This window comes from Podarcis raffonei, chromosome 2 (assembly GCF_027172205.1).
Source record: "Podarcis raffonei isolate rPodRaf1 chromosome 2, rPodRaf1.pri, whole genome shotgun sequence".
Classification (NCBI taxonomy): Eukaryota; Metazoa; Chordata; class Lepidosauria; order Squamata; family Lacertidae; genus Podarcis; species Podarcis raffonei.
The window spans coordinates 14784281-14811765 of NC_070603.1; the positions used below are offsets into that span (position 1 = coordinate 14784281).

General features: G+C 47.1%; 1 protein-coding gene across 3 annotated transcripts in view; it reads right to left on the reverse strand.

Moving 5' to 3' along the window:
- TIMELESS (timeless circadian regulator) overlaps positions 1-27485 on the reverse strand; it is a 68840-nt gene that overhangs the window by 16668 nt on the left and 24687 nt on the right. For all 3 annotated transcript variants that reach the window (XM_053374698.1, XM_053374680.1, XM_053374691.1), the window contains exons 7-22: positions 26693-26848; positions 24647-24780; positions 24417-24504; positions 21693-21872; positions 18450-18667; positions 18226-18329; positions 16859-17028; positions 15292-15408; positions 11839-11990; positions 9532-9629; positions 8359-8482; positions 7383-7584; positions 5999-6150; positions 4900-4985; positions 3524-3647; positions 1266-1348 (exon numbers count right to left, since the gene is read on the reverse strand). In XM_053374698.1, coding sequence (XP_053230673.1) covers positions 1266-1348; positions 3524-3647; positions 4900-4985; positions 5999-6150; positions 7383-7584; positions 8359-8482; positions 9532-9629; positions 11839-11990; positions 15292-15408; positions 16859-17028; positions 18226-18329; positions 18450-18667; positions 21693-21872; positions 24417-24504; positions 24647-24780; positions 26693-26848 — 2188 coding nt within the window. The remainder of the gene's footprint in view (positions 1-1265; positions 1349-3523; positions 3648-4899; positions 4986-5998; positions 6151-7382; positions 7585-8358; positions 8483-9531; positions 9630-11838; positions 11991-15291; positions 15409-16858; positions 17029-18225; positions 18330-18449; positions 18668-21692; positions 21873-24416; positions 24505-24646; positions 24781-26692; positions 26849-27485) is intronic.

The following is a 27485-nucleotide window of genomic DNA, read 5'->3' on the forward strand; positions in this document are numbered from 1 at the left end:
CGGCAGCCTACAAGCCAGAGAATGTCTGCCCTCTAGCGGCGCCGGCCGTTCTACACAGGAAACCTCCACTTTACATGTCCTTTACATAGTCCTACAGATACAACTGGCCCTTTGAGGGTGACCAAACTGCTGATGCGGCCCCCGATGAATTTGAGTTTGACACCCCTGCTCTACACTCACTCCCAAGAAGGAATGGTTCTCCCTCACTTCTCTGTGTCCCCACGGAACACGGCTATGAGGATGCCTAGCGCATCGTTCTTCTCAGAGACCATTCTGGTGTCACCTCTGTTAATACCTCCATACGTGAAATGCCAAATGTATATATAAAAAGGTAAAGGACAAGGACCCCTGACAGTTAAGTCCAGTCGCAGACGACTCTGGGGTTGCGGTGCTCATCTCGCTTTACAGGCCGAAGGAGCCAGCGTTTGTCCACACACAGTTTTTCTGGGTCATATGGCCAGCATGATTAAGCTGCGTCTGGCACAACAGAAACCAGAGCAATGCACGGAAACACCATTTACCTTCCCGCCGGAGAGGTACCTATTTATCTACTTGCACTTTTTGGTGTGCTTTCAAACCTCTAGGTTGGCAGGAGCTGGGACTGAGCTCACTCTGTTGCGGGGATTCGAACCACCAAGCTTCTGATTGGCAAACCCAAGAGGCTCAGTGGTTTAGACCACAGCGCCACCCACGTCCCTTAAATGTACATATATTACTGCTTAAGTCAGAGCTTCCCAAACTTTTCACATTGATGACACACTTTTTACATGTGCATCATTTCGCGACACCGTAATTCCGTTTTACTAGCAAACCAGAGGTTAAACTAACCCCTAACTAACAGACACTATTATGTGACACGCTGCAGGCGGACACACTAATGTGTCACGACACACCATTTGGAAAGCTCTGGTTTAAGTGTTGCACATAATATTATCCTGGAGCTGGGGAGGGGTGGGGGGAAAGCAGAAGTGGGTGAATGGGGTTAATAACCCTGGTTATTGGAGGTTTGCTGGAAAAATAACCCTGGCACTGGAGCAAACTTGGCACCAAAAAAGTCTGTGAGTGTGGCTTTAAGGAGGCAGGAATTCCCATCATCAGTGGCCTTGCTGGCTGGGGCTGACAGGAGTTGCAGACTGACAAAATATGGGAGGGCCACGGGGTGCCCCACCCCTGGCTTAGAAGGTATTAAGCTCCGCCCCCTCTACAAGAGCAGCATCCCTTTTATGGTTGCAAACTCGGGACCCTCCAAGCAGGCAGACCCTCACCATCTGTGTCCCGGAACTCCTCAAAGAGGCGTTGAAGTTCCAGCTCCTGATCCTCCGTCCACAATGCAATGTGTGTCCCCTTCCTGTCGAAGAAAGCGTACAATAGCAACTATGGCGCTCCCTGCCACGCCTCAACATTTCCCAGCAAGCAAGGAAATGGGGGCGAAACTATAAGGTGCAGCAAGGAGGATAAGAAAGAAAAAGGGCAAGGTTGTGGATCAAGGGCCCGACCCCCGCTATGTGAAATAAACACACAAGGACACGTGATATAAGGTTAATGGGCAAGAAAAGGCCACAGCTTTATTGATTACAGCAGTGAAAAGGTATTGGCTTAGGCATTGGATGACTATAGGAGGTGGGTTTATTCAACAGTAGGTGGAGCCTGTTGATGCTCATCCAACTATAGGCTCACCCCTGATGTCACCGAGGGTCGTGCCATGGCCTCCCGCCAAGCAGGCATCGGACGGAATACACGACCGCCAGATTCCTTTAACGGAATAACCCACGGTAGATAGCATAGGCGATGGCCACACCTAGCCCTTGACACACATGAATCCAATGCCTAACCTACCCACCAATACCACAAAAGTTGTGACGATTGCTACGAGGTAGGCGAAAAAACCAAAAAGCCTAATGCCAAATGGAAAAATTCCTACCAGGCCCCCCAGACAACCGGGGCGACCAACCTAAGGTCCATAGCAAGGCCAAAAAACCTAGACCCTGAGCTAAATGGGAGTGGAGGGTGGGTGACTCGCTGCGGGACGACGACGACTGAGGAGGAGGCGGAGCTGGAGCCGCAGCATTAAGCTGCTAAACACGCCCCCCGGAGACACCTGGTTGGCTGCCTCCGGTGGGCGTGGGCGCCAGCCAGGTGAGGAGGGGTGGGGGCTAAGGCCCCCGGCCAGGGGCGGAGCTCGGGCTCCCGCCCACAACCACTCCCCTCTCTTCCAGGGAGGAGAGTCTTTCTCCAGTGAGAAACCTGCATGGACTGAATTACACGAGGGAGAAGGGCAGGGCTGTGCAAATTCTGTAAAGTTGCATTCCACAAGATTTTATTTATATACCGTATTTTCCCGTGTATAAGACTAGGTTTTTCCCCCCTAAAAAATAATGTCCAAAATTAGGGGGCGTTTTATACACAGATAGCGCCAAGGGTGGATTTTCTTAAATCTGAGCCCCTCAAAATCTTATACATGGGGGCGTCTTATAGATGGAAAAATACGGTACAGTGGTACCTCGGGTTACAGATGCTTCAGGTTACAGACTATTCAGCACATAAGCAAATGTGTTTCTTTGATGCTTTACACGTCACAAAATACAGTACATTTTCACCATAAAATCTGCATTATCGGGAAGGACAATTCTGATATGCAGGTACAAATATTTAGGATGGGAACAACTCCATGGGGTGCCCCCAATTTGTTTCGCTTAAAACGTGAGTGAAGGACATTCAGATTGCGTGCCCTAAAAGAGATTATCTAAATGTTCAAGCGTATGATTATCTTGCAAAATAAAACCTGGCACTTAAAAGGGCGCAGCAGCTTTTCTAGTGGCTTCCACAGGCAGTCTCTGCATGCTGCCTAACAACTCAATGGAAAATCAATATTTGCTCTTTTAAAAAAAATCACGGTTTTTGTGTACAAGGGCTTAAAATTCTGCACCTACAACCAGAATCCACTAGGAATTCTGGAAAGCCCTATGCGGCCTGGACCCACATACCTACGGGGCATACCGCCTCTCCTGGTATGCCCCATGGAGGACCTTAAGGTCCACAAATGACAACACTTTGGAGGTCCCAAGTCGCAAGGTGGTTAGATTGGTCTCAACTAGGGCCAGGGCCTTTTCAGTACTGGCCCCGACTTGGTGGAACGCTCTGTCACAAGAGACTAGGGCCCTGCGGGACTTGACATCTTTCCGCAGGGCCTGCAAGACGGAGCTGTTCCGCCTGGCCTTTGGTTTGGACTCAGTCTGACACTTACGTTTCCCTCGCTTTATGGTTTGATCTATGGGCTACTTTTAAAATGAGGCTGCATTTTAACCTGTATTTTAAATTGGTCCCCCCCCCCATTATGTTTTTACTGTAATTTTACTGCTGTTAGCTGCCCTGAGCCCGGCTCTGGCTGGGGTATAAATAAAATTTATTATTATTATTATTGAAGAGGCAAGCCACACTCTTTCCCTACAACTGTTATCGAGTGCCATAGCCCCGAGGCAGCCCATCAGAGAAGAAGGTCGCAGCCCTCTGAACAAAGACCTACCTTTCCCGAGGGAAATCCCGCAGGCTCCTTGCAAGCCCCAAGCGCACCAATCGCTTGGCCACCTGCTTGCGTGTCCAGCTGCGAGTGGTCAGGTGTGCAATGATGTTGTTAAGGATATCTTCACCTGGTGTTGGAGAAGGGAAGAGGGGAGAGGCTTAGTAGCTGGGTGAGGAGGTGAGGAGGAAGATCAGGCTCTCCATCCTCATGCAGGAAAAATAATTGTTCTTTCCACAATCAAGAAGTGGCCTACATATTTTGCTCACCTATCTGCTCACACCTGTAGCTTTGGCAGAATCTTCCCTGCCTGTTTGGCTTGAGGGCAATTCTTACTTGCCATGGGCCGCTATACTTCATTAGCCTTTTCAGATTTAGGACCTGCCACTCATCCCAAACTGCAACATGAGGCCAGCTCCAAGTGTCTTCCCCCCCCCCTCAAAAAAAATTGGGCCCAGAAGTCATTTTTGTGGTAGAATTTAGCATTCAACCCTATCTATGTGGGGCTACCTTTGAAGGTGACCCGGAAACTACAACTAATCCAGAATGCGGCAGCTAGACTGGTGACCGGGAGCGGCCGCCGAGACCACATAACACCGGTCTTGAAAGACCTACATTGGCTCCCAGTACATTTCCGGGAGCAATTCAAAGTGGTGCTGACCTTGAAAGCCCTAAACGGCCTCGGTCCAGTATATCTGAAGGAGCGTCTCCACCCCCATCGTTCTACCCGGACACTGAGGTCCAGCGCCGAGGGCCTTCTGGCGGTTCCCTCACTGCGAGAGGCCAAGTTACAGGGAACCAGGCAGAGGGCCTTCTCGGTAGTGGCGCCCGCCCTGTGGAACGCCCTCCCACCAGATGTCAAAGAGAACAACAACCACCAGACTTTTAGAAGACATCTGAAGGCAGCCCTGTTCGGGGAAGCTTTTAATGTTTGATGTATTACAGTATTTTAGTATTTTTTGGGAAGCCGCCCAGAGTGGCTGGGAAAGCCCAGCCAGATGGGTGGGGTATAAATAATAAATTATTATTACTATTTTCCAAGTGGATAAAATACAGGCATCCTATATTGAAAGTCTCAATCTTGCTCTACGGTCATACCTCTTGGTACATTCGGTTCAGGTTACATCTTTTCAGGTTGCGTCCCGCGGAGACCCGGAAGTACTGGAAAGGGTTACTTCCAGGTTTCGCCGCTCACGCATATGCAGACATGCAAAAATGACATCACACGCATGCGCAGAGGCGTTGAATTGTGACCCGCGTGTGCGCAGACGCGGGTTGTGTTCCTTTCAGGATGCAAATGAGGTTCCCGTTTGCAACCAGAGGTACCACTGTATTTAGATTGCAATGCTGTTCCCCCCCCCAACATCCATGTCATTTGGTACCTTCCACTTCCTTGTACTTGTAGAAAAGTTCCCTCAGCTCCTCCTCGTCTTCCTCAGTCCACTGAACAGCCTTGAGGGAGTTAGAGCTGTATGGAGCAGGAGAGAGAATAAATACTGAGATGGGAGGGTTGAAGTGTGCTTTTATGCTCCTGCCCTCCGCATAAAAAGAGATTTAACTTTAATTCTTCTTACTTGGTACCGTATTTTTCGCTCTATAGGACGCAGTTTTTCCCCTCCAAAAATGAAGGGGAAATGTGTGTGTGTCCTATGGGGCGAATACAGGCTTTCGCTGAAGCCTGGGGAGCGAGAGGGGTCAGTGCGCACCGACCCCTTTCGCTCTCCAGGCTTCAGGAAGCTATCCGCAAGCCTTCAGAGCGTGGCAGGAGTTCCCGCTGAGCTCCAAAGGCTTGCGGATAGCAGCCTGCAGCCCGGAGAGCGCAGCACTGCGCACCCCTGGCTCTAAAGGCTTGCGGATAGCAGCCTGGCTGCGGCATGGATCCCGCTGGCTGTCTTGGCTTCTTTGGTCTTTGGGGCTGGGAATAATTCCCCCCCTTTATTTCCCCCCCTAAATACTAGGTGCACCCTATGGTCCGGTGCACCCTATGGAGCGAAAAATACGGTATTTGATGTGGAATAATTGTAAAAGTGAACCTGGGATAGTTCAATTTCACATGTGAATACCCACACGCATCTGGAGGTCTGCTCACCAAAAGCACGTGAGGGAAAGTGGGCAGAAGACGCCGGAAGCTCTCCGGTAATTGCCATGATGTGGCAACCCTGCGTGGAAGTCCTTGAATACTGTGCTACCTCCCTCCGCCCCTTAATTTAAAGGCAAAAAGGCCCCTCACTTGCAAGATGTCTTCGAAATGTTCTGCTGCTGATTTGGGGAGGATTTTTATAGTTTTACATTGCACCGTACTGTAATTTTGTACTGTGAGGTTTCCCCCCCTGTTCCATTGTCTGCTTTATACACACAGATATTTGTTAACCACCACCCCCACAAAACAAAAAAGGAATATATTGAGAGAGTGGCCACTCCTTTCTGGAAATGCCCCTTCAGAAACTTAAAAGTTACTGGAAAAATATTCCAGGAGCTCACGTTTCATCTTCCTCTGCCAAAGCATAGCCTTCAGTCATCTCCCGAATCACGGCCGTGCTTTTCCAGAACAGCAGCTCCACATAGGCCTTCTTGTTGTTGGCTGCAAGTGCAAAAAACTTGCCCACAATGTATTTGGCAAAGGTCACCAGCTCCTAGGGTTGGAGAGAAGTATTTATTTAATTTAAGTATCAGGGCTCTGCAGTCACTACTGTTCAGCACTATGGGAATATTTCATGATTAAAAAAGTAGAGACGCTCCCTACCCCCTTAACTCAGGCTGCTAAGACAGACAGATATAACAAATAATAAATAAATAAATAAATAAATAAATAAATAAATAAATAAATAAATAAATAATTTATATCCCGCCCTACCCAGCCAAAGCCGGGCTCAGAGCGGCTAACAACAGTAAAAATAGCACAGTTTACATAAAATCACAGTCAATTAATTAAAATACATTCTAAAATCAATTCAGAATCAAATTAATTGGAACCATTAGGCTATGAGGATTACAGAAGGAGGGGGTCAAACTGTGCCTTGGCCAAAGGCCTGGTGGAACAGCTCTGTCTTACAGGCCCTGTGGAAAGATGTCAAGTCCTGCAGGGCCCTAGCCTGTTGTGATAGGGCGTTCCACCAGATTGGGGCCACGGCCGAAAAAGCCCTGGCTCTGGTTGAGGCCAGCCTAACCTCCCTGTGATCTCCAAGATGTTTTTATTTGAAGACCGTAATGTCCTCCGTGGGACATACCAGGAGAGGCGGTCCCGTAGGTATTTTAGGTTTCCTTAATAACACTGCATACATAGGAGGAGGTAGGATACATGTCAGATTCATGCAGGCAGAAAAAGGCAATCTGCAGGTTTGGGAATTGTTTTTTCTTTTCTTCTTCTTCTTAGCTCGCTTTAAGCAACTTTTTTTTTTTTTGGCAACTGACTCATGCCAGATTCCTTCCTCGGCAAACTGCCAAGAAAACAAACCTTAATCCAAAAGGGCATTCCTGATGATTCTCAAAAGATCATGTAAAAAGGCCCCTCCCTTTTTGAGATGCAGATAAAAGGGCTAGGTACTGCTAAAAAAGAAAAGGGAGGCATCGAATACACGTAGTACCTTAAAACATTCAAAACAATGTTCTCATTATTTCTTACAACAACCTTGCAACAAAGCACCCTCTTGTGGGTCTAGAGGATGGAGACTGCTACATTCATCTGTGTGGTAGAGGCACGGTTTGAATTTGCAATTTCCCCATCCACAGATCAACCCACACACGTTTACCTGGGAACAAAGTCCCCCTGTGTTCAGTGGGGCTTGCTCCTTAGTAGGTGAATTTAGGATCGTAGCCTTCACGTTTCTGATGATGCACAGGGCAACCCAGCTACCGTCAACCTCACCTTGTAAGCTGCAGCAGCAGGGTCACTGAGCAGCCGGTTGAAGAGGCAGAAGACAGAAAGCTGGAAGAGTAGTGCCTCCATTTTGAGGTCACAGGCGATGCGGTGCAACATTTTCACCACGCAGTGGTTAGTGTGGGCGCTGTTCTGCTGGTAGTTCTTGAAGAGCAGGACATAGGCCTTGACCACACTGGCACTGGCAAACCTGCACACCAGGGTGTAGATATTAAACACGTTCAGCATAAAGTAGGGTTACCAGAAGTCCCCGGTTCCCTGTCCCCGGACAAATTCTGTCCCCGGGAAACATGGCAGCGGCAGCCTCAGCAGCCCGGAAGCGCAGTTGCCTCTGGCTGACTCCAGGCTGCTGACTGCAGCTGCCAAAGGGGAACCGGGGATGTCCGGCAGTACAGATCTCCTGCCCCCTTCCCCCTTTGTTTTTACAGATTGGGGGAGGCTCGGGTGGGCAGCCATTGCCCAGTTTTTTTAAAAAAACCTCTGTGCATTTATGTTTCACAGGGTGTGAAAGAAAGGCTTTGCACCTTTATACAATATGCATGTGTGCTTAGGCCCAGGGTCTTTTGCCTCACCTCCCCCCTACTGACTCCCTGTTGCTACTCAGCTTTTTTTTTTAAAAAAAAGTGTCCCCAGATTCCAGATTCATTGAAAAAAATCTGGTAACCATAGCGTAAAGACCAGGGCGAGATATTTATAGTCAGGGCTGCTTGCACACTGCACCTCCACAGAACTGCAAAACTTGGTAATGGGCACAGGATTTGGCTTCCTAAAGTTCACTCTCTCTTTCTTTTCGTTAAGTCAAGTTTCTAGCCCTTATGATGGATTGGGGGTGGGGGAAGGATGTTAAAAAATGACATGGACAAGATTGCCAGAGGAAACAGCCTCAAGACATTTGAAACGCCCTGGGCACACAGAAGGATGGGGGGGGGGGGGAAGCTCTTACAAAAAACAACACCCTGTTTACCGCTTCATGTAATCCAGGAAACTGAATTCCTTTTCTGAGACGTTTACAGACGCCAACTCTTCCTCAGCGACTTCCTCTTCTTCAAGTGCCTCCTCAGGTTCATCTGTCTCAGGTGCTGTTTGTCCTGCGTGCATTTGAAGGGAGGAGGAGGTAACAGTGGCAATGGTGAGGTGGTCCCAGGATTTTGGCCATTCAATAACCATGGCCCAATGGGAAAATTTATGGAAGATCAATTGGAAATTCACAAATTGTTACACGATTAGAGAGAACTTTCAAAAAATGCAACATCGATGGTATCTAACACCATGGAAACTTTCAAAAATGTATAAAAATGTGTCAAGTAATTGTTGGAGATGCGGGGACTCAGGAACATTCTACCATATGTGGTGGATATGTAGGAAAATACAGGTATTCTGGGAGAGTATCCATGCAGAACTGCAAAAAATGCTAAAGATCTCATTCAATAAAAAACCAGAGGCCTACCTCCTGGGAATAACAGATTTGGATATTCCACAAAGAGGAAGGGTATCTTTTTATATGCGACGGCGGCAGCAAGAGTTTTGATCGCAGCAAAATGGAAGAGTAATGAAATCCCCTCTATACAAGATTGGATCCAAAAGATGACAGAATATGCCGAATTAGATGGTTTATCAGAAAAAATAAAGAATAAATCAAAACAGGAATTTGTTTCAAAATGGGAGGTTTTCAAAGAATATCTGAAAAATAATTATAGTAGTTTAAATTCTGTTGCAGCATTCAAGGAACTTCAGTAATAGTTGCAAGGTAGATATAAGAAATTAGATTTATTAAGAATAAGTTTAACTATGATAAAAGTGTGTATTGGCAGTAAGTAATATGAATTTGAAATATGGAATAGACGGGAGGTTGGGTCTTTAGTGTTAAGACCAATAGATGTTTTATTGTTTGTTAAGAAAATTACGTGTCTATGGTTATTCTTGTGTGTAATTTGGTATTTGTGGTTTTTTTTCTTTTTTCTTGTTGTATCAATAAAAAACTTTATTAAAAAAATATATGAAGGGGTGTGTCAAATGTAAGGACATTTGAGGATCCACCGTAAGGGAAGGCTTAGGCCCTTGGAAAGGTCCTTAGCAGCCCTCCCTCCCGCCCTGTTGCTGTTCCTTTCTACTTGACTCATGGAGAACGGACACTCACGAGGCAGGGTGGCGAAGAAGATTTGTCTTAGCAGCTCTGTCTCTTCATCCGGGCCAAGGGAAGACGATCCAAAAACATCTCCTTCTGGCCACACCTCCCTTACGGAAGAGAAGGAAAGCGGGAGTTATTAGCTGTGTGCAACAGCTAGGATAGAGTAGGGTCGATACTTCCTGCACTCCAACATCAAGACCTGGGTCAAAACCAAGCCCACATGCCCACACACCCCTTTAGCAACTACAGAATGGTGAACAAGGGTGATAATCCAGCAAACATCACTACTTGTGTGCCTTGCGTCTATGTCTGTGCAGAGAGATGCATCCAATTGGCCTTCATGAATACGTTCATAAATGTTTCCTTCCAAATAACATTCCTAAGGATATTTTAGATAAATGTCTAAAGAAGCTGACAATCTTTTCAAAGTTGGGGGGGCTGGAACCCCCACATTGCCCATGTCACACACACCACCAACCCATAATCATCTCCTCCTCCTCCTCTTAGTCCCTCGTGTCAACGTTTAGATTGCAAGCTGCTTGGGACAGAGACCTGCCTTCTTGTTATTCCAGTAAAGGGCCACGCACACTGCCAAGTTTACATTTGCCACGCATTTCTGGAGGAAGACCCTTCTGCTGGACATGTTCATTTGTTAAACAGGGCTGCTAAAAGACCACTTAATGAAGCTGAAAACCTAGCTGCTTCCAACACTTCCTTTACTTTTCAGGTTTCTTACAACACAGAGATGGTCAATGCTGCGTGTCAAGATAACCATATTCAACTACCTTAAGGCTGTCACGTGGAAGAGGGAGCAAGCTTGTTAGATGATAGATAGATAGATAGATAGATGATAGATAGATAGATTAGATAGATAGATGATAGATAGATATTACTATCGGAGACCAGTTTATAAAACACACTTGGGGGTACAATCCTAGAAGGAAATCAAACATTTAAAACAATGTACAATAAATTTATAAAGTGTATAGACACGTAAAACTTGGGGATTTTCTTAACGAACTAGTTTGGGTTGGGGGATGGTCTGTGCCTACAGATCTGTACACAAAATCTGGCGATCATCCAGGTTGTCTTATGATCTTTGCCTAACAGGAAAAGGTCAAATTTTTGCTTTTCTGGGAGGTCAGCAAGCCTCACCAGCAGGGGATCAATGTTCTCACTACGTGCCTCTTCATAAAAGGGACATCTAAAGAACAGGTGTTCTGGGCTTCCTCTATCCCCCAGTGAACAGGCACAAAGTCTCTATGGGACTTTTTTTAAAGGATCCTTCCAGGACCGGTGAGGGCAGAGCCAAGCTTCTGGCGGAGCAAGGTTGTTTTCTCCTGCTCTGGAGGGTAGGACTCGAACCAATGGTTACAAGAAGGGAGATTCCGAACTAAACGTACGGGGAAAACTTTCTGGCAATAAGAGCTGTTCGGCAGTGGAACAGACTCCCACAAGAGGTGGTGGACTTTCCTTCCTTGGCGGTAATAAAGCAGATGGTTGGATGGCCATCTGTCATGGATGCGTTAGCCGAGATTCCTGTATTTGCAAGGGGTTGGACTAGATGGCCCTTGGGCCCCTCCTAACTCTCTGATTCCAGCTCCTCTGATTCACCAATAGTCCTTCACAGACTATTATAAACTCCAGCGGGTGCAGAATGCCGTGCCGAGGCTCCTTACGGGGTCCTAGCCACGGGATCACATTCACCCGGTGCTATACAAGATGCACTGGCTCCCGGTGGAGTACAGAATCAGGTTTAAGGTGCTGGTTTTAACCTTTAAAGCCCTATACGGCCTAGGACCCTTGTACCTATGGGACCGCCTCTCCTGGTAAGTCCCACGGAGGAACTTACGGTCTTCAAACAAAAAACATCTTGGAGATCCCAGGCCACAGAGAGGTTAGGCTGGCCTCAACCAGAGCCAGGGCTTTTTCAGCTGTGACTCCGATCTGATGGAATGCTCTGTCACAAGAGACTAGGGCCCTGCGGGACTTGACATCTTTCTGCCAGGGCCTGCAAGACAGAGCTGTTCCACCAGGCCTTTAGCTGAGGCACAGCCTGACCCCCTCCTTCTGTAATCCTCATAGAACTCTGGCCCAATGGTTGCCATTAATTTGACTCTGAATTGATTTTAGAATGAATTGATTTTAGAATGTATTTCAATTAATTGATTGTGATTTTATGTAAACTGTGTTACTTTTACTGTTGTTAGCCGCACTGAGCCCGGCTGGGGAGGGCGGGATATTAATAAAATTTTATTATGATTATTATGATTATTATTAAGGACACGGATACATTCCTTGAAGCCACTTCCTTACCTTGCTGACCGCAAGAGGGACAGAGCTTCAGGTGCCTGGCCAGCCAGTAGACTGTCCTGGATCCGTACCATGGCCTCAGCTCGCTGCTCCTCCAGTGGAATTTCCGATGCAGCATCGAAAGGGACAACATCCTCTGGGAGAGGCTCAGGACCCTGACGGCAAGAAAGAGATGCAGGAAAACAACCTTTGTAAAAAAAACCAGAAGCTTTTCTTTGGGGAATTATAGGGACAGAACTACCTAAATCAGGGGTCAGCAAACTTTTTCAGCAGGGGGCCGGTCTACCGTCCCTCAGACCACATGGTGGGCCGGACTATATTTTGAGGAAAAATAATGAACGAATTCCTATGCTCCACAAGTAACCCAGAGATGCAATACCTGAAGGAGCGTCTCCACCCCCATCGTTCTGCCCGGACGCTGAGGTCCAGTGCCGAGGGCCTTCTGGTGGTTCCCTCATTGCGAGAAGCAAAGCTGCAGGGAACCAGGCAGAGGGTCTTCTCGGTAGTGGCGCCCACCCTGTGGAACGCCCTTCCAGCAGATGTCAAAGCGATAAACAACTACCTGACATTCAGAAGACATCTTAAGGCAGCACTGTTCAGGGAAGTTTTTAACGTGTGATATTTTAGTGTATTTTTTGTTTCTATGGAAGCCGCCCAGAGTGGCTGGGGAGGCCCAGCCAGATGGGCGGGGTATAAATAATAAATTATTATTATTATTATTTTAAATAAAAGGACATTTTCTACTCATGTAAAAACACGCTGATTCCTGGACCATCCGCGGGCTGGATTGAGAAGGCGATTGGGCCAGATCCGGCCCCCGGGCCTTAGTTTGCCTACCCCTGACCTAAATTGTACAGAAATTTATTTATGCACATAACTACAGTGGCAAGAATGTTATTTGCCTCAAAATGGAAAGAAGAAATCTTGATGAAAGAAGAATGGATACAAAAACTTATGGAATATGCAGAAACGGCAAAACTAACTGGAAGGATAAGAAATCAAGACAACAAACTTTTTGTAAAAGAATGGAAAGGGTTTATTCAATATTTACAGACAAACTGCAAACAAATAAAAACAATGGCAGTATTACTGTAATAACCTGCAGTTTCATAAGGGTATATATTTAAAGTAGATAATTAAATAATCAAAATAAATGAATTTGGATATGCAGAATATATCAAAGAATAAACTCAAGGGACTGCAGAAAAAAGGGGAAGGAAGTCAAGCTTTGAAATGTTAAAATGATTGTAAAATCAATTAAATGTATAAACCTGAAAAGTTTAGGTTTATAAATAAATTTTTAAATTTTTCAAAAAGATAGATAGATGCCGGATGTATTCCCAACGAGAGCAAGATTAATAAAGTAAGTAAACTTTCAAAGAGGAAGGATTGAATGCAGATTCACACTAAGGTTTTTCTGCCACACACACTGGAGAGTTCTCTTCGACCAGGGCGGAATTCTTTGCCCGTCAAATGATAGGAACATTTTTAATTTTAATGCGTTTTTCAGATTGCAAGCCTGCCTGCATTTCCAAATGCATGCTTTTTATCAAATCTTCTGAAAGGAGGCTGTCGCGCCATCTCAAAATAGGGCTAGAGGACTTACAAAACCAGCTCAACATCTGGCAAGTTAGCAACCCTACCCCCTACTGGCTTCCAGAAGGCACTGCATGAATGATGGCTGAGCAAATTCAGTGGGCTATTGCACTACTATCATCAGTTTCCACACCTCTCTTGAGAAGATTTTAGCAAGATGCAAAAGCGAAACTGCAAAACAAGTGTTACCAAGCCACTGTTGGCAACTGAACATTCACAGACCAATATCCAGACTTCACACAACTAGAAAATATGATCACTACACTAGGCAGTACTATCAGAGCCAGAGTGGTGTAAGGCGACCGTGGGGCCAGTCACCCTCTCTCTCTCCCCAACCTACCTCACAGGGTTGTTGGTAAGAAGAAGAAGAAGAAGAGTTTGGATTTGATATCCCGCCTTTCACTCCCTTTAAGGAGTCTCAAAGCGGCTCACATTCTCCTTTCCCTTCCTCCCCCACAACAAACACTCTGTGAGGTGAGTGGGGCTGAGAGACTTCAGAGAAATGTGACTGGCCCAATGTCACCCAGCAGCTGCACGTGGAGGAGCGGAGACGCGAACCCAGTTCCCCAGATTACGAGATTACTGCTCTTGACCACTACACCACACTGGCTGAAAAGGGTGGGGTACCATGCATGCCACCTTGAGCTTCTTGCAGTAAAAGCTGGATACAAATGTAATATGTAATAAATAGAATTTTCTATGTAATGTAATAAATAGAACTGGAACACAGACAATTTACTTCCTTTTGCAAAATATTAGGGACGCAGGAGGTTCTGTGGGTTAAACCACAGAGCCTAAGACTTGCCGATCAGAAGGTCGGCGGTTCGAATCCCCACGACGGGGTGATCTCCCATTGCTCGATCCCTGCTCCTGCCCACCTAGCAGTTCGAAAGCACGTCAAAGTGCAAGTAGATAAATAGGTACCGCTCCGGCGGGAAGGTAAACGGTGTTTCCGTGCGCTGCTCTGGTTCGCCAGAAGCGGCTTAGTTGTGCTGGCCACATGACCTGGAAGCTATACGCTGGCTCCCTCGGCCAGTAAAGCGAGATGAGTGCCGCAACCCCAGAGTCGGCCATGAATGGACCTAATGGTCAGGGGTCCCTTTACCTTACTATAAAATTGCTCAAGAGGTGGGTGAGGGGTTTGACCCCCTTTGCCTTATTTAATTTTCCCATGCACTTGGAAGACTTAAAAAAAACAACAACCCCAGAATATTTGAGTCTGATTTTTTTTTACTGTACCCGTATCTGTATGCAAAGCTCTGCATGACTTTTGAGGAGTGGTTGCAACTCAATGGTAGAGCTTTGTGTGTAGAAGCGCCCCCGATTCAAGCCCTGGCGTCTCCAGATGGGGACTGCAAAGGTCCCTTTCTGAAACCCTAGACAGGCACTGCACGAGAGAGAGTGCTAGGTGGGCCAATGGTCTAAGTTGATAGCAAAAGGCAGCTCCCTTTTGTGTGTTCCTATGACTTCAGACTCCTGCCAACCTAGCAGTTCGAAAGCACGTCAAAGTGCAAGTAGATAAATAGGTACCGCTCCAGCGGGAAGGTAAACGGCGTTTCCGTGCGCTGCTCTGGTTCGCCAGAAGCGGCTTAGTCATGCTGGCCACATGACCCGGAAGTTGTACGCCGGCTCCCCTGGCCAATAAAGCGAGATGAGCGCCGCAACCCCAGAGTCGGCCACGGCTGGACCTAATGGTCAGGGGTCCCTTTACCTTTATGACTTCAGAACCTTGTGCATTTTAGAACTGGATCAAACAAGAGAGCAGCAAAAGCGCCGCTCTCCGTTTCCAGACAGCTAGAAAACAAAATACAGGAGCCCCCAAGCTGCTGTGTCAAGACTGGTTATTTCCCATTATCCTACCTTGATGCATTTATCAATTTGCTCAGCTAGCCTCGTCCACATCTTCTCCAGCTCCTCAGGCGTTCGGGGCTGCACAGCCGACCTAGCAGGCTTCTTCTTCCTCTTGATTTTCTTGCTCTGCAACAAACAAACAAACAGCTTCCTGGTTTCTGAGCCAGCTTTTGAGGAAAAGGGGCTGTTGACGGAAGTGTAGCAATCCTAGAGCCCTCCGTCCACAAGCACGGCCCAGGGAAAGTGATTAAATCAATCCTCTCACCTTACTAGAAAAATTAACCAATAAACTGAAACTGACACGGGGACAAATAGAAGAAGACACCTTCACCCCGGTATGGCTCCCCTTTATCACATACACAGCCCAACAAGACAATGACAAAAATCCACCAACAGCATACAAATTAATATGGCTAACCTGATCCAGAACACCCACCCACCCCACTCAGACATGAAAACAAAGACCACCACAGCCAACCACAAATGAAAAGCCACACCCTAGGCCAACCCCAACCTCTCTCACCACCAAAGGAACACAAGTGAACAGCAGAGAACCTGCACAAGCAATGCTGACACAAAACCCCACATATATTAAGTAAAATAGAAACATCGCCACCCGACCCCACCCCCACTCATCTCTCCCCCTATTCTTCCTAATGTCTCAACAAATGAAACTGATTTGTAAAAAAAAAGAAGTGTTATGTGGAAAAAAATACGAAAGAGAGACATTGAACATACCTTTATAAATCAAGAAAATCTTTAATACATTTTTAAAAAATCATCCTCTCAGGCCTAGAAGGTGTGTGCAGCGCTTCACAGACGCCAACGATCAGCTTGGGAAGCGCTGCGGAAGGGGTTTCGCAGGTACTGGCAATCAGCTGTTTGTTGGTGTCTGGAAAGCCCCACGCTTACCTATCCCCACACCTGACACCCTATATGATGTATAGGGAAGGGCAGATCTGTGCATAGCTGTCAACTTACAGATTTGAAAATAAGGGACCAGCAGCCTCGAAAATAAGGGATCAGCAGCCAAAATAAGGGATTTTCCAAGCACAGGTATGTTCAACTTCTGAGCCCCTCCGAGCCAAAGGCAGAAAGCCCAGCCAGCAGCCTCAAGCGGTGGTTCCCACAGCGCAGCAACCCGGCAAAGGGAATGCAGCAAGGAAAACCACCGTCACCTCCGCTGGGAAGCGCTGAGCAAAGGTGAGTTTCCAGGCAACGCGGCCGATTTGTTCGGCACAAGGCATGGAAGCTCCACCCCGCAGTCGTTCTTAGACTCCTTATTGGGTGAGCAACGCAGCCAAGCAACACAGTTGGAGCCTCCCTCCTCCCTGGCCGGCAGGGAGGGAGGGAGAGGAGCTGCTTCCTTTGAAACCAGGGAAATTTAAGGGACATCATCAATAAGGGACAGCAGCGGGACACAGCACTGGGATAAGGGACTGTCCCGCCAAATAAGGGACGGTTGACAGCTATGGGTCTGTGTGGATTGGCTGAAATGGAGAGGCCTAGTGCGGCCTACTTGGGAGCCGCCAGCTTCCCTGCATGGAAAGGACTTTGTCCCCAGACACCAATATACCTGGACCACTAGGTTGCTCCTCCCTTTGCAAAATCTCTCCAGCATCTTCACGAAAAGGTGAGTGGTCTCCACCAGATCTTTCAGGAATGACCTGGGCTGCTTTGTGGCATCAAACTTACGGAAGAGGGTGAGGAACAGCTCGCGGTACTCCATCAAGTAGAAAATGTTGTCTGGGAGAAAGAGGTGGTTATGGTGTTAGTGTTATCCGTGCACACAAGCCAGCGTTTCCTGCTCTACAAGAAATTAAAAAATAGCGGAAGGAATAGGATCCTAAGCACTTCATGCTAAATCCACTTTGGGGCTGGGCAACCTGTGTACAGCTCACAACCAGGTTCCTTGAGGTCGCCTTATAGACCCAGTAGGGTCACTGTGTCCTGCAGAAGTTTCTCCTTCCAAATCCAAAAAACATCAAAAGCCCTCTCCACAGTAACTCGGAGCAGGGATTCAGAGCAGATGCCCCTGTTCTGTGGAACAGTATCCCTGACCAGGGCCTACTATCGGTACTTCCGTGAAACGGAAGACATTTTTGTTTTGACAAGCTTTTCCAGCTGTATGGAAAAGTCTCTTGTTTTAGGCGCTTGTTTTCTGTTGACTTTCCAACAAGATCTTCAGCGGCTTAGCTGTTTCTTAGAGATAATATTTCTAAAAAGACATTCATAAATTGAAAACAAGAGAAAGCGGACAACCATTTCTTTCTTCTTCATTATCATCTATGTGCTCCTGAGGCTACCTAAGACAGCATATCCACCCAACACATAAAGCTCTCAAGTCATTGCCTCTCAATCTGAACTGGGTCTTAAGCACAGGCGGAACATTGCTCTAAGACAGTGGTTTTCAACCAGTGTGCTGTGGCACCCTGGAGTGCCTTGAATGATGGTCAGGGGTGCCACAGGCAACACTGGCCACTGTCCCTCTTCCCTTCCCTCCCTCCTCTGATGCCCTCTCGCATCTCTGCCTGCCAAAGGCTTGCACACCTGTTTGATGCAACAGCCCTGGCTTCAAGCTCTGCAGGCGAATGGTGCCTCTGGGGCTGGCCAGGGGGTGCTTCCCAGGCCCCTGTGAGACAGTGTGAGGAGGCACCTCTTTTGGGGGCAGGGAGGACAGCTCAGAGACCAGGGGCGGCAGCCCAGAGGACTCCCAAGGAGAGGGGAGAAGAGAGGAGGCCGAGGGAGCACACCCCAAGGGGAGGGTGTTTCGAAAAGGGTGAGGAGCTGCTGGCTCTGCAGGCAAGGGGTGACACAACTGGGCGCCTGAGCCCCACAGGGGTGCCGCAGAAAGAATGAAGTTGGTCAAGGGAGCCGTGGACCCCAAAAGGTTGAAAACCTCTGTCCTAAGAGGTTGTGCTTTCTACAACTAAAAATCCTCACTCTTTATGATGTGACTGCTGTTGCGCAAAGCTTCGTCTTGCGAATGGTCCATTTCGTGCACCGTCGTTAGCAGTTCCTGGTAGGCTTTGAGAGCCAGATGCATTCTAGAGAGACAGGGGAAGACAGGATGAAAGGGCAAGTGACAAAAGGGACTCGTTCGCACAGCCAAAACCAGAGGGGGAAACCCAGCAGGCCATTCCACAGGGTGACTAACCCCCCCTTACCTTCTAGACCAAGAAGTAGCCTCCTTCTTATCCATAAGTAACATCTCATAGTATTTGGTCAGGCTCTGCTCAATGAAGTAGAAAGTCCGAACGCTAACCGTTTCAGAAACCAGCTGAGGTTGGAAAGATGAAGCCCGGTTGAAGGCCATGAAAAAAGCCATGGCCCATAAGTAGTAGGTCTCATCGTGCTGCTGGGCCTTCTCCCTGATCAGGTGATCCTGCAGGATAGGGGAGAAGAGAGAAAAGGAACGTCAAGAGGAAGCTGCTGATCCTGTTACTGCTCCTTTTCGTTTGGGTTCCTATTATGTGCACAGTGGAAAGCAAGAAATTTCAGATGCAGAGCACAGTGGTGGTAACTTCTATATACTCTGGTACCTCAGGTTACATACGCTTCAGGTTACATACACTTCAGGTTACAGACTCCACTAACCCAGAAATAGTGCTTCAGGTTAAGAACTTTGCTTCAGGGTGAGAACAGAACTCGGGCTCTGGCGGCGCGACAGCAGCAGAAGGCCCCATTAGCTAAAGTGGTGCTTCAGGTTAAGAACAGTTTCAGGTTAAGTATGGACCTCCGGGGCCACTAGGGGCGCACTGGAAGATGGCCGACAATATCATCTCTCCGACCCACACGGGGTAATTAAGAGGCTGTTATGGGAGTAGGCAGCCTCCCTTGTTGCCCCAAGGAAATGGGGAACACTGCCCTTGCCTGCTGTGCCCATAAATCACCCCCTAATTCGAAAGAAGGGGGTGAGGGCCCTAGGCAGAATGCCCCCGTGTGGATCTCGGTTCTCCTGGACGCTGTCTCTGATCGCGCACTAGCTGCAGCAATTTGGAATAATTAATTACAAAAGAAGCAAATGCACATATTTCAAGTGAAGAAGGGGAGTGAAGTCTGCTAATTTAAGTGACCTCTGCGAAAGAAGACGACAGGTTGGAGAAACAGGAATATTTTACGATGAAGATACACCAAAGGCTGGGTATGTTTGACAACGGGACTGAGTGGGGGGGAAAACCTTTTTTACTTTCCTTCTATGTGATTTACAAGAACCCCCCTCATTAGAATCGTCGGTTGAACTGACCCAAGCAGGATGATTAAGGTCTGTGTGGAGATAAACTTTAACCAAAAGTATGCTTTATGGAGATCGAGAAGCAATAAGAGCTTTTGGAATGGCGCAGCAATTAATTTGGAGCCGCCATCTTGCCAAAGGATTTATAGCCAGGAGGACAGAACGGACTTCTTTTCAGACTGCATTCCTAGTGAATCTCCTCAGAGGTTTTGAGAAAGGAGGCAGATTGATGAAGATTAATGACGCTAAGACTGTTTTGATGTATGGAAGTGATGTTATATGGAAAACGTCTGGATATGGCTACTGGATAAAAAAAAAAAATATCCACGCAGGATTACAAACTGTTCTAACCAGCTTGCGGAGACTATCAGAGGTCACAAAGAGAAAGGAAAAATATATGAAAATAACAACAAGAGATGTGGAAAAACAATAAGAAAGGACTGGATAGTACTGTGAACATCATAAGGTTAGATTTGTGGACATTAAAACAGCAGTAAGAAGTAAGAAGTTGACTGGATCCCCTTTGGAATTTGAAATATGGGTACCACCAACAAAAATTTAAAATTCGGCTGTGTAATTTGGAATTTATGTAATTTGGTTTGATTTGATGTGATTGGTCGGTTAATAAAAAATTATTCTTAAAAAAAAAAGTATGGACCTCCGGAACGAATTAAGTACAGTGGTACCTCAGGTTAAGTACTTAATTCGTTCCGGAGGTCTGTACTTAACCTGAAACTGTTCTTAACCTGAAGCACCACTTTAGCTAATGGGGCCTCCCGCTGCCGCCGCACTGCCGGAGCACGATTTCTGTTCTCATCCTGAAGCAAAGTTCTTAACCTGAAGCACTATTTCTGGGTTAGCGGAGTCTGTAACCTGAAGCGTATGTAACGTGAAGCGTATGTAACCTGAGGTGCCACTGTAAAATATGAACATTTGCACCTTTCTACCTTTCTTTATTTGCACAATAAGAAAGGACTGGAGGGAGGTCTTTATGAGACCTATTCATCTCCATGTGCTTCCAGGGCATTTGTCACCCATCACACCAACCAGCACCGGTTTTTCTTTACAGTATTTATACTGGGTTGTATCCAGCAAAGTCATTGACTGGCAATCCATTCTAGGAGTTCCTCCAACTCTCCGATGCAGATTTTTTTTCAAGGTGTGGGGGGGGGGAGTCTGTTGCACAAGTGGAAACTGTTTTGTTTGTGCAACGTCACTAGATTAAACTCTTACTGCCCAATGACAAAAGTTAAAATTAAATCCTTAAAATTCAAAGTTCTGATCTAGAACAGAAAGAAGGATGACGTCTTGCCAGATTCTGCAGAGTTGGCACTTTTATGTTAAGGAACAGATATCCCCGGGGAACGGTTATGATTCACTGGCCCAAAGATTTTGGGTATAATATACAGCTGAGTGATTGGGTGAAATTATGGAAGGAAGGTTTAAAATTTACTGCATGCAATGCCCTAAAAGAAAATGTGATGAAAATGATGTATAGATGGTATATTACACCTGTTAAGTTAGCGAAAATGTATAAAGTTAGTAATAAATGTTGGAAATGTAAAGAAAAAGAGGGAACATTTTATCACATGTGGTGGGAATGTAAAAAGGTGAAATGCTTCTGGGAGATGATATATAACTGAAGAATGAAGGATGAAGTTAATAGACTATGCAGAATTAGATAAACTAACAGGAAGGATTCGAAACCGGCAAGACCAGAAATTCACGGAAGACTGGAGTAAATTTATGCACTATTTGAAAAGTAATTGTGAAGAACAGATGACATTTATAGGGTTGCAAGAAGTTTTGTGAGGAGTATAATTAGTATTGTAAAAATGGATAAGGGGGAGGATGATTTGTTAAGAGATGTAAAGGCAATATAAAGTTAAGAAATGCATAAGAAGTGGTTAAAACGGTGGATCATCAGAGGTGCTGATGGAAGTCCAAAAAGACTGTATAAGTGATAGGTTTTGTGGTACATTTTATAATTTATATGTTAAAATTAATAAAAAATAAACTAAAAAAAAAATAAACTAAAAAAAAAAAAGATATCCCCGGGGAAGGCAATGCTGCAGCTCTGCCCAACACCACCAACATCCCTCCCCTCCCGATTCCCTTTTCCAGCTCCATTTGCCATCCCCAAACTCGCTTGGCAGGATACGGAGACCACTCTCACCTTGACCAGACACATCAGGCGATTGTAGCAGTTCTCCAAAAACTCCACGCAGAACTCCTTGAGGAAGAGCCTCACGTTGAGGGCTGAGCGGCGAGAGACGCCCTCGCCATCGCGGGCAAGCTGGCGCCTCTTTGGCACCCGCCGTACCTCCTTGGCCAGATCGTGGCTGTAGTTCTTCACCTGCCCAGGAACAAGAGAGAGCAGAGAAGATACGAAGGTGGAGATGGCTGCAGCGGTGACCCGGAAACTACAATTAATCCAGAATGTGGCAGCTAGACTGGTGACTGGGAGCAGCCCCCGAGACCATATAACACCAGTCTTGAAAGACCTACATTGGCTCCCAGTATGTTTCTGAGCACAATTCAAAGTGTTGGTGCTGACCTTTAAAGCCCTAAACAGCCTCGGTCCAGTATACCTGAAGGAGCGTCTCCACCTCCATCATTCTGCCCAGACACTGAGGTCCAGCGCCAAGGGCCTTCCTTCGCTGCGAGAAGCCAAGTTACAGGGAACCAGACAGAGGGCCTTCTCGGTAGTGGCGCCATCCCTGTGGAACGCCCTCCCACCAGATGTCAAAGAGAAAAATAACTACCAAACTTTTAGAAGACATCTAAAGGCAGCCCTGTTTAGGGAAGCTTTTAATGTTTAATAGGTTATTGTATTTTAGTGTTTTGTTGGAAGCCGCCCAGAGTGGCTGGGGGGACCCAGCCAGATGGGCGGGGTATTATTATTATTATTATTATTATTATTATTATTATTATTATTATTTCTCCTGCCCCATTCCTACTCTCCCCCTGCCTGTAAGTCCTACTTGCTCTAGCAAGCATGAGAGGGAGGTGCACACCATGTGTGGGGAACCCCTGGCCTTCTGTATATTGTTGAACTACAACTCCCATAATCACTGGCCATTGGCCATGCTTGCTGGGGCTGCTGGGTAGCGTAGTTCAGCGATGGCTGGAGGGCCACAGGTTCTCCACACCTGAGGTACGCAAGGGCACCAGAGGAGGAGTATAGGTGAAGAATCGACAACTGCAGCTTCCTCGGCAGTTGAGGGGGTTTGTAAGGGTAGGCAAGTGAGGGGCTTTCTGGGCTACCACTTTGTTGTTGAAGTAAGAGCAGCGAAAATGCAGCTAAGAAGCTCAAATCACGACTGACACCCTTCTTTGGAAATTAAACCAATGCCCAGACTTTAACATTCAAAAGCTTTACTTGTAGAATCTCAAGTTATAGATGATTTAAAACATAATATTTACAGCCGCGTGCTTGTTCAAGCATGGGCTTACAGTCTCTTCTTCTAACTTCTAAACAACTGTATTTTCCTCTCTTTCTAGAGCTCAGCACTCAGCCTTCTGTATCTCAGTTAGGCCAGGCCTTGCAGCTCCTATGATAGATTGCCCACTTTTGCCTTCTCCTGCATCTTTGCTCTCTTTCTCCCAAGTGGAGAAGCACTCCGACACTCAATTCAACCTAGCGGTGTTCACTGTGGATTCTAAAACACAGCCATCTTGCCTCACATTCAACAGAGTCTCTCCTTCACTGTATGCTTCCCATGTGACCAACGATAGCCAATCACATGAGAACTCCTACAGAACTCTCTAGAACTCGGTTACCAACCAATCCAATTTAAACACAAAGTAATGCATGCAAGGGACACGGGTATTTTCCACTTCTTCTTTTTCACTGCAATTTGCTTTATGTTTTAACTTTTTACACACCAGCACAGGAAGCTGTGTTACACTGAGTCAGACCATTGCTAAGCTCAGTATTGCCTACCCAGGCCTGGCAAGGCCAGCTCAAAACATTTTGATGCCCAAGGAAAGGAGCAATATGGCTCATTCTACATGCAGAAGCCAACCTGAGTGGAGGTTGAACCTTAGCTTGCCCTGGTGATGAGACACCATCCTCCAGCACCCCCGCGGGCAGCCAGCAGGGTAGCTTAGAAGGCAAGGCTACTTGGGACACACAGCTCTGTCCTTCCAACACCTCACTGCCTCTCCAGGCCTCCCAGAATCAGCCGTCTCACACTGCCAGCCCCACTGGCCTAGAGAAAGTCTCCTGGGGTTAGAGCCTTTTTAGCTCTGCTAGTGGGAGATTTTAGAATCTCAGCACCGTGGGTTCGAGCCCTACCTGGGGCAAGAGATTCCTGCATTGCAGGGGTTGGGCTAGATGACCCTCATGGTCCCTTCCAACACTACAATTCTGTGATTCTAATATTATAAATAGGGACATGGGTGGCGCTGTGGGTTAAACCACAGAGCCTAGGACTTGCCGATCAGAAGGTCAGCGGTTCGAATCCCCGTGACATGGTGAGCTCCCGTTTCTCGGTCCCAGCTCCTGCCAACCTAGCAGTTTGAAAGCACGTCAAAGTGCAAGTAGATAAATAGGTACCACTCCAGCGGGAAGGTAAACGGCGTTTCTGTGCGCTGCTCTGGTTCGCCAGAAGCGGCTTAGTCATGCTGGCCACATGACCCGGAAGCTGTACGCCGGCTCCCTCGGCCAATAAAGCGAGATGAGCACCACAACCCCAGAGTCAGTCACGACTGGACATAATGGTCAGGGGTCCCTTTACCTAATGCATGCAAGCATTTACAATGTCTGCGAATTAAATTACTATACTTAACACACTTCGCAACCCAAAGTAGCAAAGGGAGGCCTTCAACTTTGAGCACTGCCAGGCAACGACTCTCCCCACCACACACACACACACTTGCACCCACATCAACTTACATTCTGCAGTCCCTTATGCATCACAACGTCTCTGTCTCCAAAAGACTTCAGGCCCTGAATGACGTAGCAGCCACCGAAACGAGAGTGCCTGCAGGGAAAAGGGAGAAGCAGATGCATATATTGGGGGAACAAGCATAGTTTGAATCAAGGATCAGAAGTGTTAGAAGCACAGGTCTTACTGACTAGTGACTGAAATCGATTTGATTTAAATCGAATCCACCCTGCCTCACCTGCTGCTCCGCTGGAGAACCCGGCTCCTCTTCTCAGCCAGTTCCTTCTGCCTCAGGTGCTCCAACTCAGCCGCGTCTGCGCTCTGCTCCTTGGCTGAGCGGGCCTGCCCAGTTGCTGCCAGTTGCTCTGGGTTCTGTTGGGGACACAGATTTCTGTGACTTCCTGCAACCCAAGTTAGGCTCACCCAATACCAAGCCCATCCCAGGCAGAGAGTAGTCACTGCAGGTTGCCTATAAAGGTAAAGGGTAAAGGGACCCCTGACCATTAGGTCCAGTCGTGGCCGACTCTGGGGTTGCGGCGCTCATCTCGCTTTATTGGCCGAGGGAGCCAGCGTACAGCTTCCGGGTCATGTGGCCAGCATGACTAAGCCGCTTCTGGCGAACCAGAGCAGCGCCCGGAAACGCCGTTTACTTTCTCACCGGAGCGGTACCTATTTATCTACTTGCACTTTGATGTGCTTTTGAACTGCCAGGTTGGCAGGAGCAGGGACCGAGCAACGGGAGCTCACCCCATCGTGGGGATTCGAACCGCCGACCTTCTGATCGGCAAGTCCTAGGCTCTGTGGTTTAACCCACAGCGCCACCTGCATCCCTCAGGTTGCCTATAGGACAAGGCAATCTTTCTGCCTGTCTTCTGTGCCTCCCAACTTTGAGAAGGCTTACAAAATGCTAAACGTAAGGACAACCGTGTTAGGTTTGACCGGAGAAGGTTAACCTGTGGCCATTTAGATGTTGATGGACTGAAACACCCAACATGTCCGGCCGCTGGGCCCTGCTGGCTTGGTCAGCAAGGCAGCCTGCTAGAGAACAGCGAGATCTAAAGGGACACAGGGTCCCCCATCCTTGGGTAATGTCAACTAACTCACCCATCACTTCACCTAACAGTGACCAGGTGAAAAGACTCACAAAATGACCACGCTCAAGACATGTCCGTTTTTGCCCTTCGCATGCGTTATCTGAAGGCACATTGCCTCTAAACCTGTTCCTATGTATCACAGATATACTCGGTCCAATATATCTGAAGGAGCGTCTCCACCTCCATCGTTGTACCTGGACACTGGGGTCCAGCGCTGAGGGCCTTCTGGCGGCTCCCTCACTGCGAGAAGCCAAGTTACAGGGAACCAGGCAGAGGGCCTTCTCGGTAGTGGCGCCCGCCCTGTGGAACGCCCTCCCACCAGATGTCAAAGAGAACAACAACTACCAAACTTTTAGAAGACATCTGAAGGCAGCCCTGGTTAGGGAAGTTTTAATGTTTGATACATTACTGTATTTTAATGGGCGGGGTATGTATGTATGTGCATATATATATATATATATATATATATATATATATATATATATATTCACTAATTCTGTTAGCAACTGCTGTTTCCCAACCCACCAAAAACTGCCCCAATTACACCCCACGCTACAAGTCTCTCACAAGTACAGGTGAAAACTATTGCCATCTCCTCTTTCGTCTTGTATTCAAACTCTCCCTTTTCCTTCTTCCCTTTCTACAGTATATAAGTTTTGAATGCCACCAAATTCCTGGGTCTTCATTCCCACTTCAAGAGCGTTTCTTCAGCTGCAAACTCAGTTCCGGCACCTCTCCGGTGGGCGCCACTGCCATTACAGTCGTACTGTGAATCTCGGACGCCTTGGCTCCCGAACAAATCGGCTCCCGAAAGATCGAAACCCAGAAGTGAGTGTTCTGGTTTCCAAACATTCTTTTGGAAGCCGAACGGTCGACGGAGCTTCTGATTGGCTGCAGGAGCTTCCTGCAGCCAATCTGAAGCCATGCTTTGGTTTTTGAACATTTTGGAAGTCAAACGGACTTCTGGAACGGATTCCGTTTGACTTCCAAGGTACGACTGTATAAGAGAACAAGGGAGGTGTTCATGGTGAGCTCTGGCACCTCTTTTTGTAGAAAAATAGCACTGCCAACTTTTAACAGAGAGACTGTATCCAATGGACATCCCAACCAGCAATTCAACAGGCCTGGGTTCAGCCACCTGAAGATTATCGCCCGCCTTGCCCAACCCCCTTCCTCCTCCCCTTGCTTACCTGGTCACGGAACATAAGGGAGATGATCTCAAGCACATGTAGGCTCCACTGCTGCTCGCTCTGGGAGCTGGCCAAGAATTTGAGCAGATCATCCATGCCGCTGATGTGGATGGCCCACAGCACCCGGTCATGAATGTTGGCATCGTCGTCAATGTTCTGTGGGAAAGACCACAGGAGCCTGAGTACAAGGGCACTGGGGTCCTCATGACCTAAGTTGCTTCTTCTTCTGAGTAGGGATACCAAGGGGTGAGGGGAAGGAAGGAAGGAAGGAAGGAAGGAAGGAAGGAAGGAAGGAAGGAAGGAAGAACACTGTGGTTGTTGCATGGTCAATAGAAGCACGATTAGGTCTAAACCCGGCCTGTTCATGGCCTATCAGATTGGAATCTTCGGCCCATTGGTTTTATGCGCATGTGACAGCAAATCAATAGAATCCCTTTATCATATCTTGTTTAATTGTCCTTTATATATTGTTCCCCGATCAAGGATTCTGAGTTCAATCATCTTGGAAACTGTTACTAAACCACCTGAATTACATCTAGCCTATTTACTCCAGGACATTGACTCTTATAGAACATTACAGGTTGCCAGATTCCTGAATTCAGTTCTTTCATATAAAAGACTTCATGGAATGCTGCATGACTATTAAAAATCTAGTAAACTCTATCCACCATCTTTATATTCAAGGCCACAATATGGTACATCTAGAGATTGTATGTAACGTGAAGGAGATTATGCGTTGAAATATTTTAGTTGATATTTTAGAATGTAAAATGCTATTTTAGTTATTGATTGG